Genomic DNA, 16370 nt, shown 5'->3' on the forward strand with positions numbered 1-16370 from the left:
ACTAGTATATTTAGGCTGTAAGGTGAGCAACCTCCTGGGCTAGGTACATCCCAACCCCTAAATTATAAATAGCACCATCATATTAAATAAAGAAAACCTTTTATTGTTAAATGTTATTCTAAGATATTGAAAGCTCAAATCGCATTCCCTTTTAGATACAAAAAATATTTTTTGCTCCAAATACTTAAGTATAGTGGGTCAGGTTTTAATTGTCTTAAATAAACAGTACCTATTTCAGCGTGTTGAATCTTATTGCAAAGATATTAGAAACGGTTAATTTACCGTAATTTCAAACGAAGTATACCGTTTTATTTTTTTTCATTAATCCGATATCAGATATGGTGTCGTTCAGTTTGGCTATAGTTTTTATAGTCACTCATACGGGAGGCAACTGATTTTACAATTTGAAGAAACAGAATCGGTGGCAAACAAAAAGAGGGTTCAACTTAAGAGTACTTGATGAAGCGACACAAGTAGAAGACGTATTATAAGATTTTGCTAGGAATCCTACACTACAATATGTTTACGCCAAGGCTCACAGATAACAGGAATTTCTCGAGAATCTTCGTAAGATTGTCAAGTTCGTAAGATACTTAAATGAAATCATTTTTATCCGTACAAAATGTAAATACTTCAGGAATTGCGTGAAGACGACCATGGTAAAAAACCCGCATGTTTTTCAGGAAGGCACACATAGTACCCAGAAAAAATAAATGTATGGGCGGGAATATTGGGTGATACTTTATTGGCCTTTATTTAGCAATGGTAACCTTAATAGCGAAACATACTTACAAATATTCGACACGATTCATATTCTTATTGTTGAACAAATAGAAAATCAGTTAAATGAAGATCTAATATATTTTTAACAAGACAGGGCGCCACCTCACTATGTTCTTCCTGTGAGACAATATTTAAACGATTAATTGCCTGATCAGCGGATTGGAAGAAGAGTTCTAATAGAATGGCCGCCAAGATCACCAGACCTAAGACCTCTAGATTATTTCTTTGAGGTCACCTGGAGACTGTTGTCTTTAAAATACAACCAGATTCCCTTGATGCTAACAATTTATAACAAAATATGTCACAATTTATATCAGTATATTATATCACATTAATTTCAGTTATACATTAGATAAATTTCATTGGGAAAATCGGAATATACAGGGTGTTTTCAAAGTTGATTTGTTTATTTTAACACCTTGTAAAACTCGTCAAAAGAGGTTATTATACCAAAAATCACCTTTATAAAAGTTGCATAATAAGAGAGTTACTTCACATTATTAAAAATTATTTAAAAAAAAATCTGTAGTAAATTAAATAATTACCGTTTTTACAAAAATTGTTCAAAATAGGGCCCATTCTACATATTAAATCACAAGAATTTTCAATCCGCTCTTGAAGTTCTTTTGGAGTATTTACTGCTCCATCAATATACACCAGCCCTTTCAAATAGCCCCCACAGAAAAAAATCGGAAAGTGTTAAATCTGGAGAGCGAGGAGGCCAAGAGATGGGTCCATTGTGCCCTATCCATCTATTTGGAAACTCATTATTTAGATATGTTCATGAATTTCTTATCTAAAATGTAGAGGAGCCCCATCTTGTAGAGGCCACATATTCTGTCTCACATTTAGAGGAACATCTTCTAATAATTGGTCCAGATTGCGTTGAATAAAATGAAAACAAATTTTACCAGTCAGTCGAATCAATAAGTACATATGTTGAAACAAGTATCTAGTCTTATTTTCACAGTCTTGTTATTAGATTTGTTTTGCAATAAAGGTAACACGCGTCACATGTAATGAATCGACGTCCAGAAAATTTTACAAAACAGCACATTCATCAGTAAAACATTCAGCGCGGCCCAGTACATCAAGTTTCGAGGATCATTTCCATGATGAAATTGCAGAAACAGAACATAGGACTAATATTCGTCTAATTCAAAAATGTAGCAGCAACAAAAAAACTAATTTTTCATTGCTAAATAAACTTAGATAGTTTTTTCAGTGAATAGCAGTTAGTAAATGTGTGTTATATGCTAATGGCTTGATTCGAATATTTAAAAACATTAAATATTTTTTCCAATAGATTTCTATTTCAGAAAAGAATATTTGGTTAAACTGACCAACATCCAAGACTATAATTCAGGGGAAATTTAAATTATTAGAATTGGAATTTTTTTTTTAATTCGCGTTCATATATATTTTGAATACCAATTATAATTTTTATAAAAATTATTTTTAATGATTAAGAATGTGATCTTGTCGTGTTTAATTAAGGGGTTCATTTGTCTCTGTGTCACAATATTAAGAAAGGGAATATTGAAACGCAGCCGTTTGTGAAGGAAGATAATTTAGGTAAATAAATAACCTATAAGAATGCTAAAGTTGTAAAATAAATCTGTTTTTGGTAAAATGTGCGTTTTTATACAGAATATAGCCTACATAATATTCAAAAACCAATATGTTAAATATAAAAATAAGGAAGTACACTCTTGTCCATATATAGAGCAACTTTAAAAAAAATATTAAATAAACTTGCTTAATACCATAATATTTACGAATTTAGACATAAGTATCATTTGGTATTAAACAGATACCGTCATCGGAATCCTTTTGTTATTCTGGTGAAACCACATGCTTTTTCCAATATTTTTTTCGTTTTTAAGCAGTTCATATGTAAAGCAACTAAATTTTATATTTATTTCCTGTTCAGTTTTGTTTGTACTTGAGTTTATCTCTATTGAATGTAAAAAAAATAAATAAAGATTCAAGATGCTGAGGGGTATACATTTGTCAGTGCAAATAAAAAATGTTTTTTTTGGAGAAACTAAAAAATATGAAAAGCATTGTAAAATAATTTAAGACCTAAATTTAAGTAAATGAGTAGTACCAGAACCATTTCTAATTTTAATAGAAAGGATATCTTGGAAGGAGCTTTAAAAACAGGCAGAAAAAGAAAAACTGATAGTGTGATGGATAGAAATAATAAGAGATTGAGAAAAACAGAGAGACCAGACTGCGATTTGCCAAAGAGGTTTCTTTGCATTTGGTATGGGTCCATTGGTCAAAATCGAAGGTACACCAAAACCTATTAGAAAACGAGATGCTACCTTGGTCAGAAGACAACATGTGCTTAAGATGGGTTTTTGAGCATGACAATGACCCAAAGCACACATCAAAACTTTTTAAAAGTTGGTTAGAATTAGTTGAAAAAGTTGACATTATGTCTTTTCCAGCCCAAAACCCAGATCCTATGTCTGTGATCCTAATCTAATCGTGAATTTGATGAAATTAGGAGAATCCATCAAAAAAATCTCTCTAATGTGAATGAGTTATATGAAAAAAATCAAAAAGTATGGAAATCAATTTAAGGTATTTAATACATAAAATTTTACAGAACAACCACTAACTGAAACATTTGCAGTACAAATTCCTTAACACTGTCAACATAAATACGCAGTAATGTTACGGTAGTTTACGCACAAGTCCCTTTATGACCAACGTAAAGTTACTGAAATTTACATATTAATTTTTTGTAGTGTTTATATCAAATTTCTAAAAATCTTTGTTAAGACAACCGAGGTAAATTTTAAAACCGCGAGTTTTATTTTGGTCGATTAGAAAGTTAAAAGACTCTTGCTTCATGCTGCTCAGCTAACAACTTTCTCTTTTCTCTCTTTTACGACCTCCAACCAACCTTGTATTGATAAGATTCACGTTCAAATGAGCACGGATAAATAAGAGAACGAACGCATACAAAAGCACGACGCAACGAAGGAAGCCAAACACTCACCTTCATCCTCCCGTTCGTCGTCGCTAAGCGGCTGCCGCGTGTGAAAAAACAAGTCCGGCAAAAATTGCCGGAGCAGCTGTTTTATTTTCCGCTTTTCCCCCTTTTGGATTCCCGTCTGGCGTTTTACGTGGTGAATCAGGAGGTTCGCCGCGTCGTCCAAGATGCCCTTGTCCCTACCGGAAAAAAATGCCGTAAATTTCAATCGATAATATACTGTATAATCCATTTTTTCAAGTTCCTTTGGGAGCTTAAGACTGATTTCTTACCATGCTGAAGGAGGCTGTTTTGGTGGAATTGCGCTACTAGTAGTAGCACCATCCCTCGAATTAAAAATAATAAAACTTAACTTTTCACATGGGTTGTTTTCGTAAAAAACACCAATTATTTTCAACATACAGTTTATCAACTTAAGTTGGCAACATATAGGAAACTTTTATTATTAGTTTTTGGAAAAAAAGTTATTCATTGTAAAAAGTTCTGCATGTTCCAAAACCTTATATGCAATAATCAAATATCAAATTTTATTATTGTCGTATACGAGGTTTACCAAAAAAGGTATATTTTGCTCAAGAGTAAAATGCCTTTATTTTTGACAATAACGAAAAATTTAAAAAAAAAAGAGAGAGAGAGAGAGATATTTATTATAGACGCACCGGTAACTTAGACCTTTTGGCGTCTATCAGAATTTTTAATAGTTATATAAATAAGCAAGTTAATACATCTATAAAATGTCTATGTACAATATAAGAGTATGTGTATGTAAATAGATTGGACAGACAGATAAATAAATACAACAAAACAAATAAATAAATAAATAAATCTAAAATATCTATATACAATGCTCGTATATATCAATGATCTGAATAATAAAAAATGTCTTCTTTAATTTGTTTTCAAATCTTTGAGTATATTTTTGTCTCTTTTAGAAATGAGATAATTAATTCATTGTATTTAGGGCTGAGTAGAGTTTTGATATTGTTAGTTAAGTTATATTTTAGCCTAGAGTCTTTATACTTAATACATTCAATTAGTATATGCTGGACTGACAGAGGTAGATTGCATGTTTCACATATTGGCTGGTTACCTTTTTGTATTAGATATTCGTGGGTAATTTTTGTGTGGCCTATTCTAAGTCTAGTTATTACTACTCTGTCTTTTCTTGTGAGGTTTGATATTTTATTTCCCAAGAAAAATTTGCCTTTAATTCTATATAGTTTATTGTTCTCGCCTTGAAGGTCCCAATCGAGTTGTATTAGATTTTTAATAATATTAAGGGAGAAGTTATTTATATCTTTTGCATAAAGATGTTTATGTATGGGAATTGCATTAAGTTGTTCTTTAGCGAGTAAGTCGGCTTTTTCATTTCCCTTTATTCCAATGTGACAGGGGACCCAGATGAACATGATATTACGAGGCATGTCCAGAAAATAAGTGTACTAAATTTTTATAGGTTATAAATTTTTTTATTTGAACAAAAAAAATATCTGTTTACATTAGTACATATCTAAACTATTTTTCGACATAGTCACCATTCCTCTCAATGCAGGTGGTGTACCGGGGTATCAGTTTTTTGATGCCCTCCTCGAAGTAGTTTCTCGCCAATCCCTTCGTCCACTTCTCCACCTCCTCCTTCACCTCCTGGTCGGTTGAAAACTTTTTTCCACCCATGTGCAGCTTCAGGGACGTAAAGAGGTAGTAATCTGACGGTGCTAGGTCAGGGGAATGCGCAGGATGGTCCAGGACATCCCATTTAAACGAGGCGAGCAGGTTTTTCGTGGCGTTAGCTGTGTGTGGTCTGGCATTGTCGTGCAGCAGGCAGACTCCCTTTGTCCCCTCTCAGGCAATTCCTGAGGGCAATTCAGAACCCTCTTGTTCTGAATTGCCCTCCGTAATTTTCTTAGGGTCTGACAGTATCTTGCAGCGTTGATGGTCTCCCCTTGAGGCAAATATTCAATAAGAATTATGCCTTGACAGTCCCAAAACACGGATGCCATGATTTTCTTGGATGAAATTGTCGTTTTGAACTTTTTGGCAGAGGGTGAAGAGGTGTGACGCCATTGTTAAGACTGCCTTTTGGTTTCTGGTGTGTAGTGGGCAACCCAAGTTTCATCTCCAGTAACGATGGAGCGGAGAAATTCCTCGCCATGCAGTGTGTAGCGTCTCAAAAATTCTTCGCCCGGCCTCAACTCTATTCAATTTGTGTTGGTCTGTCAGCTGTTTTGGGACTCACCTCGCCGACAGTTTCCGATATCCGAGGGTTTCTGTGATGATTTCGTGTACCAGAGATCTCGAGATTTGTGGAAACATTGCAGAAAATTCATCCACGGTCAATCTGCGATCGTCACGGATCGCATTTTCGATTTTTTCCAAAATTTCTTCAGTCACAATTGAAGGCCTTCTGCTCCTCTGATCATCATGCACAGATGTACGACCATTTTTAAACTCGCGACACCACTTGAACACACTTGTACGATTCATAGCTTTATCACCATATGCAGTTTGTACCTCATTACAAACCTCAACCGGAGTTAATCCCTTCCAAACGAGATAACGGATAACGCCGCGTATTTCACACTTGGCGGGAGATTGGATTGACATTTCTCACTAAACGTGTTGCTGCGTCTATAGTTCTCAACGTACTGACCTCGAAGCGGTCTTGTTGTGGAGGGGAGAAATCACGCTATGCGGCAGTGCAGCCAACATGTGGAAAAACAATTCCCTACCGCCGTGACAGGCTCAGTACACTTACTTTCTGGACATGCCTCGTATATTTATGTGAATGTGCGTTTTTTAATTGGTGCTTAATTTCAAGAGCAAGTGGGTGTTTTGGGTATATGATTCAATACATTGTAATGCACCCATGCAATCAGGCTATTAACCAATTTGGGTTTTTTAAAGCAAATTTTTTTTAAAGAAGTTCAATTGCTTTATGTATTGCGAATAGTTCTGCTGTAAGAATCTCTGTTGGTTTAGTCAGTGAGAAATTTTTTTCAAAATAAGTATTGTAATAAGATGATCCTACCCTGTTTTCCGTTTTAGACCCATCTGTGTATATAATATGATGATGTTTGAATTTAGTTATATTGTCTAGGAATAGTTGCTTAAATGTAGGGGCTGCAGTATCTTTCTTTGAATGTTTTGCTAGGAAAAAGAAGTTGTTCAAAACTATAAACTACATTCAAATATGCAATTAATTCCTGCTCCTTAAATTTTTTCCCTAATTACAATCAAAATACAAATTGTGATTACGGGAAATCTAGGATGCACTGAAAAATAAATGATTTGTTGATAGAAATAAATGTTTCACACTAAGGTTCAAAATATCAATAGTTGTATTTAGTATTTGACAAAAAGTATTTTTTTTAAATTAGTAGAAATGAAGCAATGTAGCAATGAAGATCAAATTGCAATTGTGTTAACCCATTTAAACCTACCGTTCTTTTAACCTGACTACTTGCACTGTTCAGAAACAGCCAGCGAGGCGGCATTTGCAATTCTTTTAGCTTGGAAGTGACTTTTTACTCCTTTTGGTGTTAATTCATACCAACTTGCAATGGATAATTGGAGGTAAATTTATTCGTTACACCAAATATATTTTCTTACTTTTTATAAATTATTTATTTAATATAAACCTTTGTTTCGCCAGATAATATATGTTGTTAAAAGTACGCCATCCTTTTAAAAGAACGGTAGATGTATATACTACTTTTTATTAATTTGTTTTGTTTTTAGTTATTGCAAAAAGCCTCTTAATTACTTGAACTCATTGAGCAAGAGAAAGCCGCTGATGTTCCAAAAAGCACAGCAATTTCCCGCCTGAAAATGTCAACGAAGATAGTGACACTGACGAAGATTCAGGGGATTAAAACGAAGTGGATATAAATAACCTGGCCTAGTCTCAGCTGTGGGAGGAAGCAGAAATATATGAAACAGTAAAACCAGAGCCATCAACAGAAGATTCGGATAGTGTTGACGAAAAACCTTTTTGGCCCTTGTCGAGAGAAAACCAAAACTAATAAAAATGTTTGACTACCAGGATGGTGATTTAGAAGGATCCACTCTTCCAGAATGGCAACCAGTTGAGGTTATTCGTAACAATCTTTCGTCTGCAAGTACGTTCCAATTATTTTTCGATCTGTATGAATGAATACATATGCTACTCAGCATAACTATGTAAGTGACACAGTGCAGAGTAAGATTTATTGCTTCATCGGTGTTTTGTTGCTTAGTCGGTAGTCAGAAGTGCTGGAAACACAGACGAAGTGCTAAAACAGGATCCTCAAAACCTCCCAGAAATTTGCATGAATTCATTTGGTTTTATATATCCAAAACGAACGACGTTGTTTTATGTGCCATAAAAAAGCAAATTTTGCTTGTAGAAAATGTTGGTCTCCATTCAAAAGACTGTTTTATTAGGTTTCATACAGCTTAGTTCTATTTGTAAATTATTAACTTGATCAAAATATGCTCTTTCCTTGAAAATACAGTTTATATTTTTTGAACCATGTTTAATTAAAAAAATAGTATATGAATCTACCGTCCTTTCAATCAAAAGGACGCCCTATATAACCCTTATCCCCAAACAAAAAAAAATAATTAAAAATCGTTGTATTGCATTTGGTTTCAAGTACTTAAAAATAATTTGCCAACAAAATTATGTATTTAAAAAAGTTTCAAGGTTATATGGGTTAATTGTGGGTGACAATTATAAAACGTATTGAAAAGCTGCAGAAATTTTTACTAAATGACACTAATGAGAAAATCTTCATTATGGCATAGTGAGGAAAATATTAACCGAATTCAAGACTTTTGGAGATGTACGTAATAAATTTACCAAGAAACTTTATAATAATTTTAATAAATTTACAAGCCAACAACGGAATTTTAAATTATACTCTCAACAATCGAACATCTTAAAAAATCGATGCATATCCAATGATAATCCTTGTGATATCCCAGGAATGTTAGAAGATAGCCCATTTATGGCACAACATTCTTTTTTCGGATAAAGCAACATTTTCATCAAATGGAACAATTTCTTCACAAAATTGCCATTGGTGGAGTGATACTAATTTTAACATCAAAACTCGCGTACAGTATGCATTCAAAAGAAATGTGTGGTGTGGCATTTACCGAAATAAAATAATTGGCCCTTTTTTTCCATGAATCTTAGAATGCAAACCGTTATTTACTCGGTTTAGATAATGAATTAGAAAAAATTTTTGACAACACTTCCCTGCTTCAACGTCAACAATTATCTATCCAATAGAATGGTGCTTCATGCCACAGTAGGTTAGATGTAAGGCAATACCTTGAAAATTGTTTAATTGATATATACATTGGTTTTCGGCAATTTTTTTTGGCCAACTCGCTTTCCAGATTTGACGCTACTCGATTTTTTCTTATGAGGCAATAGGTTCATCTTCAATGACCATTTATATGTTATATTTTTTAAGAGATTTATTTATATGTTATGATTAGAAAAGTATTGAAAAACTTGTGTTAGAATTACCTGTATTGAAAGAGACGGCGGATATATTGAGGCATTAGCGAATTGAAGAAGCTAATAATGTTTTTTAAAATTATTGCAAGTAAATATTATGGTATTATTTATTTAAATGCATCTCATAAGTGTTACAAGAAAGATATTACCTAATTGAAAGGTTATAAGTGTATAATTGTTCAATAAAAATTAATAGATTACTTCTTGTTATTAATTATTTTGTGTCCTGAAAATTTGCTCGTTAGTTTCTGAACGGAAAGGTTATCATGTTTGTAATGAAAAAATAAATGATCGGTATTCCTAGGTAATTTGAAAAAAAAATTGTACAAAATATATTTTAAGTAGTATCAGGATGTAATTGCATATTTAAATATCATTTTTAGTTCTAACCAACTTCTCTTTATAACAATTTTCGGTATTATCAAAAATAAAGTTGCTTTACTGTTGAGCAAAATTCACATTTTTTGACAAACCTCGAATACGACTAATAAAATTTGATATTTGATTATTGCATTTCAGATTTCAGACCATGCAGAACTTTTTATAAAGTATAACATTTGTTCATGAAACTAATAATAATAATAAACTTTCCCATATATTACCAATTTAAGTAGACACACTGTATAAAAATATTTACTTCAATTCTTACCTATAAGGAATGGCTAAATGGGGTCCGGAATACGGTTCGGGACCCTCTTCGTTCTGATCGTGTCTCTCATCAAAGATGGTCTCGATTTCGTTGAACAGATTCTTTGTCCTTATGGCTTTCAGGTCGGTCTGTTTAAAGTTTATGCCCTGATGGTCCAGGCTCTTCAGGTAGTATTTTTCGTTTTGTTCCCGCCATATTTTGTTAAAACCTTTTGAGAAAAGCGGTTTTCATTACTGTATAGATGGTGATTTTTTATGTTCAATTTTCTACCGCTCGCCACGAACGCGTCCGTATCGAGTCGTATTTTTCGGATTAATTCAATTTTCTACCGGGGACCGGGAGGAGATAAAGGGTAATTTTCTCCTTTTCGTTTATCTTAGTGTTTTGGTTGGGTATACGCGACTATACAATGTTGGGATTTTATTAGTTGTAAATCGGTATTTAAACATAAAGAAACAAAATTTTAGAACAAAGAGCGAGAGAAAAGTAAACAATTTGTTTAGCGATTATTAAAATTTAGGATTTTAAGTTAAAATTGCATCAAAAATATCCTGCTATCAAGCTCCAAAGAAAAAGAAAATATGTCTAAATATTATGTCTTTAGGTTCTAAACTAGTCAATCCATAATTTGGAAGTTAAGAAGGATCCTTGGGAGGTATTATTATTTAATCATGGAATTAAACTATACGAATAATTTGCTTCAATCTAATTAGCTGGAGTTTCCAAGCTTCTATAGATACTAATAGAATATGCATTTTTGTTGATTTTAATTGCCTTTAAACTTAGTTTTGTTTTATCCATTATTTGGAATTAAAATGTTAAAATTCACTACATAAATTGATCAGGAGAGCCCTGTCTCTACTCAATAAGCCACTTTTTTTTGACTGATTGCTGTTATTAGGAAAAGTTAAATTTCTCACAGGAATAAAAACGTAAAAAATGTTAAATAAATCCAAACGTAAAGTTGGTTTTCTATATTGTTTTAACCATTAAAGAATTAAAACGTATTATCTGTGACCCTGCTCAAATTATTTAAAATCCATTTTTTGGTTCGTGTAGAAAAAAAGGAGATACGGCCGAACGTAGTTAAGTGGTAGAAATTTGAACATTAGAGATTCGGATACTCTAGATTAGAAAAAAAAACATTTGAAGAGTCAATCCTGTCTTATTATAATGACACTCAAAAACAAAACTGAAAACAATCACCACGATAAACTAACTTACGAATTATTGGAAAATAGTTAAAATGAAAAACTTGAAGGTAATTGATTATTTGTAAATCATAAACAAATTTTGAGGATTCTCCAATTAAATTACGATACTAAATTCCGAATATGCATACTACATGTGTAGACTGCAACTATATTTAAAAATGTTGCTTCCAAGAGCGATTTTGTGAGGTTGAGAGTTGACAGGTTGTGACGCACGGGAGCTTAGTTCGATATCAATTCTTTTATTAATTTTATTTGATTCCTGCAATTCTATAAAAATTTAATTACAGGAAGAAGTAATGAAGTAATCGATCTAGACCGATTAAGGGATGATGAAAACAAGTATTAGATAAAGTGGGGCAGAAAAATGGGAGCAGTCAGATTTTCCAAAAGAATCAGATTCTGATTTCCAGAAGTTGCAATGAAAGCATGAAAATTTCGGAAGCAAAGATTTTCCCGTAAAAGAAAATTACAGTCCATTTAATGTAAAAACTCGAAATGAATATTTTGCTAAATAATTAAATTTTATTAAAATACAGCCTGTAATTGATCTTGTCCAAAGACGCTCTTGAAGCATTGAAATTTAAAAAAAAAGCCTTTTTAATAGACGACCAAATGACTCCGTTCTTAAATGGGTGTCCAGTTCGGAGATGTGTAAGCAACAAACAAAGACCGATAAACTTTAAGACGTTTGTGGTTACAACATCGGTTGGACTGGTGTTGGATTTCGAAATCTACCAGTGCCATAATACTCCATTCAAAAACAGAGAGCTGGGATTGGGCGCATCAGTAATTTTGCGGCAGGTCGAGACTTTATCAGAATATAAACGGACTACAAATTAATAACTTTAAACATTGATGCTACTATTATGTCCAACTGGATAAAGGGCTTCTATTTAAAAAAAGATAATGTCATAAATTAGGTAGTTAGGACTGATGATAAACACTACATCACAAAGTGGAAAGACAATAATTCTAATGATCTCGACAGCTTTTGGAAGAGATCTGACACCGAGGTCAAAAGATGGAATAAAATACAGAAAAAACAAGACATACAGAAAAAAATAGTAGGGGAAAAAATAATAGGACACTGAGTAACATCAGCGACGCATATTTGGAAAACGGTTCTCTACAGATTGAATGAAGAATACAGAAAATCGTCAACGTGCTTAGCCGCATAAGACATAAAAATAAGAAAGTAGACAGTCAAAGTCATTGTACACTCCTTTGATTTAGCACTAGTAAACAGCTGGATAGAATACTAAAAAGATTACAGAAGTCAAAATCTTTGCAGCAATTAAATTATGGATCTTTTAGAGTTCAGGCTTAATCTTGGAGAGTATTTGGTTGCAGGAACTAAAGTCGTGTTTTAGAGGAAACAAAAAATTTAGATGATGAAAAAGTTAAGTAACTGGACAAACAACGAAGAACTAGAGAACTCGGAAAAATGTAGGTTAGACTGATGCAAAAGTTGCTCAAGAATTTGATGCACTAAGTGTAACGTTTTTCTTCGCCTAAACAAAAGTGCTTTTATTTGTTAAATCCCAAGACCCACAATTGTGTACCCCCAAAAAAACTGTTTTTATCATAGAAAAACGTGGCTTACTTTGCATTTTTTATCACTGTGAAATAGATATGATATACCTATGAATTTTTTATTTCAGTACTGCAAAACCTATCAAAAGGGATCTGGTCCTTAACAATTACACAAACGAGCTTTCGACTTTAAAGTTTTTTTCCAAATTTTGTTTGATGTGCCAATTTTGAAAATAGCAATATTTATTTAGTTTAAACTGTATTTATACGGATGGTTGCAAGAAAGGACGTTAATCCTTTAAGAGGGTGAATCCTTTAAACATTTTTCCAATTACAATTTTTTACTCAAAAGGATGTTTGGGATACAACTTTTCTTTTTAAACTCACCTAAGGATCCACTCCCTTAAGGATCAGCATCTTTTTCTGAAACACCTTGTCTTGTATGTAATTCCGAAAACATTGTAAGGTAAAATCTCTTAAATTCTTCAATTAAAAAAAAAACAAATAAGATTTACCTTTCTGTGCCTCTCGCCACTCGTCCTCCTTAGCCTTCAACCTCTTCAAAATCACAGAAACAGCAACAGCGGGATTCTTTTTCAGCCCTTCAATAATATCGAGGGCCTTTTCCCCGTAAACCCTCTTTAACGCCTTCTGGTGTAATGTGGTCAAACTGATCCCGGACGTGTCGTCCAGCCTATACTTTGCCAAGTCGTCCGCACTCATCCGTCCCATTTTCTTACTAACCGACTCTAAAAGCCGAATGGTAGACGCGTTAGTCTCTATAACAACGTCCAACTCGAACCGCTCGTCCTCGCAACGATACATATATTCCTCATATTGAGTTTTACGCGAGCTAACGAAAGTACTATCTTCCGATGACCAGGTGGGGAAGGACACCCATTGGTCGTTCAGCACCTCCTTGCAAAGTTGCGTCCTTCCGGAGCATTTTAACCCCTCTTGCGCTTTCGGGATGGTACAATAGCTAGCGCCGAGCCTTTTTGCGGTAGAAAAGTCTATTTCGAGTTTATGATCGCCTTGAGGACGTTCCGGTCTAGCAACGCTGAATGGAATCGGTACCGTCTCATTTTGGCTCATGAATTCGCGGAACCATTTGAGTAACTCGGGAAATTTGCCGAGGAACGCAGTGACGACTTGTAACAGTTCACTTTTGGAAATTATTTCCTGATTGAAGAGGATAAGGCAGCGAAGGAAGTTATTGTAGATTTCTTGGGAGCGTAGTGCTTTGCGGACCTGAAATAGAATATTTATTTATTTTTTAACAGTAACCATCAATTAACCACAAAAAAAATATCCTAATTAAAATGACGTATAGAGAATTAAATATAAAAGCCAGTTTTTAATTAAATAAAAAAAGTTTCGCCCAATATATATCTAAGAGTTTTTAAAACTCTCAAAGGAAACAGGGAAGCTAACATACTACCTATCGAAAAAGAATGACATTTTTATTCCGATTTCAAAAATATATAAAACATCAATATTTATTCAAGTCATTGGAATAATTTAAGTTCTATTCAAATTCAAATCATTTATTCATGTCAAAGTCACTGAAGCAATGTACATACATACGTCACAATAATGAAAATCATACGAGTTTTTAATTTTTTAATTAAAAAATTTTGAGAAATATAAAATTTATATGAACTACTTACTAAACTTTAAAAAAATAATACTAAATCAAATAAGCTGAAATACTTTAATTGGCCATCTTAATCGCCGGACTTAAATCCGATTGAGAATCTTTGGAGAGCTAAAAAACCGAGTTGCGGGCAAGAAAACTTTAAACAAAAAGGTTTTATGGAAAGAAAAAACAGGTGTACTGCCGTTTTGAAGAACAAAGGTCATGCTACTAAATACTAATAATTATCTTATAAAATGTTTAATTGTTTGTTTGTAGAAAAAATATTTTTTAAAATACTCTTAATTTTTTATTGCTGATAAAAAGATTAATTACTTGCCGGACTAAAAACGATTTATTTATTTATTTTCAAATAATTCCTGACCATCTGGTCATTCTCGAGGTGAATATTTATTGTCAAATTTATTGTACTAGATGTATTATTGTTTTTTTCTTAATAATGGAAACACCAACATGGTATTAGCTTTCCTAGGGATAATAAGGAAGAACATAACTCATTTGATGGGAAAAGGTATAAGAACAGTGGTTTATAGGCTGTTGGAAAAAAATAGAAAAAAATTACGTCATGAAACAAAAATGCTGAACAAATAATTTAGAAAAAAATTAGTAAGATTTATAGGAGTAAGCAGACCAGGATATATGAAGAACAAAGCAAAATTCAGCTGACATTTGCAGTCTGACCGTTTAGTTCGAGATCCATTAAGATTATATGAAACAATCAAATTATGGACTTAAATAGGTGCATTTAATACAAATGACATGCATTAGGATTTATCTAAATAGATTCATAAAATAGTGCATAATAAAGGGGTCATTGATTTGCTTCTAATCTTATCAGTTCCCCAGTATTTCACATGAAACGATAATTACTTTTCGATTTTTGTTTTACACCTATTATTGCTAAGCAAAATGGAAAACCGGAATGTGTTTTTCAATGTTTCTGAAACAATTTATCCTATTTGTCTATAACTCTTAACTATTTAAATTCAAATGTTTACTGGTAAGAAATATGCAAAGCATTTTTACAAATCAAAAATTAAAGTATATTGAAAGAAAGCTTAAAATTATAATGAAAATTGGATACTACACTAATAAAATACTATTCCATTTTTTTGAAATGAACATTTAAAACATAATAACCAAGACAGATAATAGACGGTTTAGGATATCAGATAACCTTATTACTATTTATGAATTCTTTATAAAGTCATAAAAGACTTTATTTTTAAGATTTTTTTTTAGAAAAATTAATTCAATAGATATCTCAACACTAAATAAAACTTTACTAGTACTACCAATACTAACCTTATCAAAGAAAGCATAATCATTCAAAGTACCATATTTCCCAGCCTCACTAAGACTCACATCCCTAAAAGCAGGCGAGACTTTATGCTTTTTGGGCGGTGGCGCGTCCCTGTGATGGTAACTGGAGTAAGGAGACGAAGACCTCTTGGCCGATCCCGATTGATGGCTGGATTTGTGAGAGATATGCCGGTCGGGCAAATGGTCTCTGTCCCTATGGTACGGCTTCAATGACTTTTTATTCACCGAATTCGAATGTTCCAACACCGGCGCCTGATTGATATGGCTGGTGGCATCTGGTAGAAATTGACCGAACTCGGCGAGCAGGTCGCTTTGGTTTTCAAACAATTTGGCCACCTGGCTGTAGACTTCTTGTTCAGTGAGATGTTTTACGTTGGCCCCGACGTTCGATTCCTTCATTGTGCGTTGCTCCTTTTGGTACGTGTGCAGTATTTCGAGGAATCGTTTGTATTTTTCGGGTTGGCCTTGGAAACGGTTCTGGAAGTCGTAAAAGTTCGGTACAGTACTATCACAAATTAGTATGATGGGTGCAATGTTGATGTACTTGATGTACTGCTATTAAATTAGCGAAATTCACTCTAAATTTCAGTTAGAATACTCAGAAAAGTGCCTCTATAGGGAATTTTCAGCAGAAATTAGGTTTTTATATGACCCGTAAATGAATTTTTAAGATATATCAAATTGTTATTAATGAA

The 16370-nt window shown here is 33.2% G+C and overlaps 1 protein-coding gene across 2 annotated transcripts in view; it reads right to left on the reverse strand.

Annotated features, from left to right (window-relative positions):
* The window catches only part of LOC126743268 (paired amphipathic helix protein Sin3b), a 76687-nt gene that overhangs the window by 34726 nt on the left and 25591 nt on the right, over positions 1-16370 (reverse strand). For both annotated transcript variants that reach the window (XM_050450272.1, XM_050450273.1), the window contains exons 3-6: positions 15658-16152; positions 13211-13946; positions 9949-10156; positions 3797-3969 (exon numbers count right to left, since the gene is read on the reverse strand). In XM_050450272.1, coding sequence (XP_050306229.1) covers positions 3797-3969; positions 9949-10156; positions 13211-13946; positions 15658-16152 — 1612 coding nt within the window. The remainder of the gene's footprint in view (positions 1-3796; positions 3970-9948; positions 10157-13210; positions 13947-15657; positions 16153-16370) is intronic.

Source organism: Anthonomus grandis, chromosome 12, assembly GCF_022605725.1.
Source record: "Anthonomus grandis grandis chromosome 12, icAntGran1.3, whole genome shotgun sequence".
In the NCBI taxonomy this organism is placed as follows: Eukaryota; Metazoa; Arthropoda; class Insecta; order Coleoptera; family Curculionidae; genus Anthonomus; species Anthonomus grandis.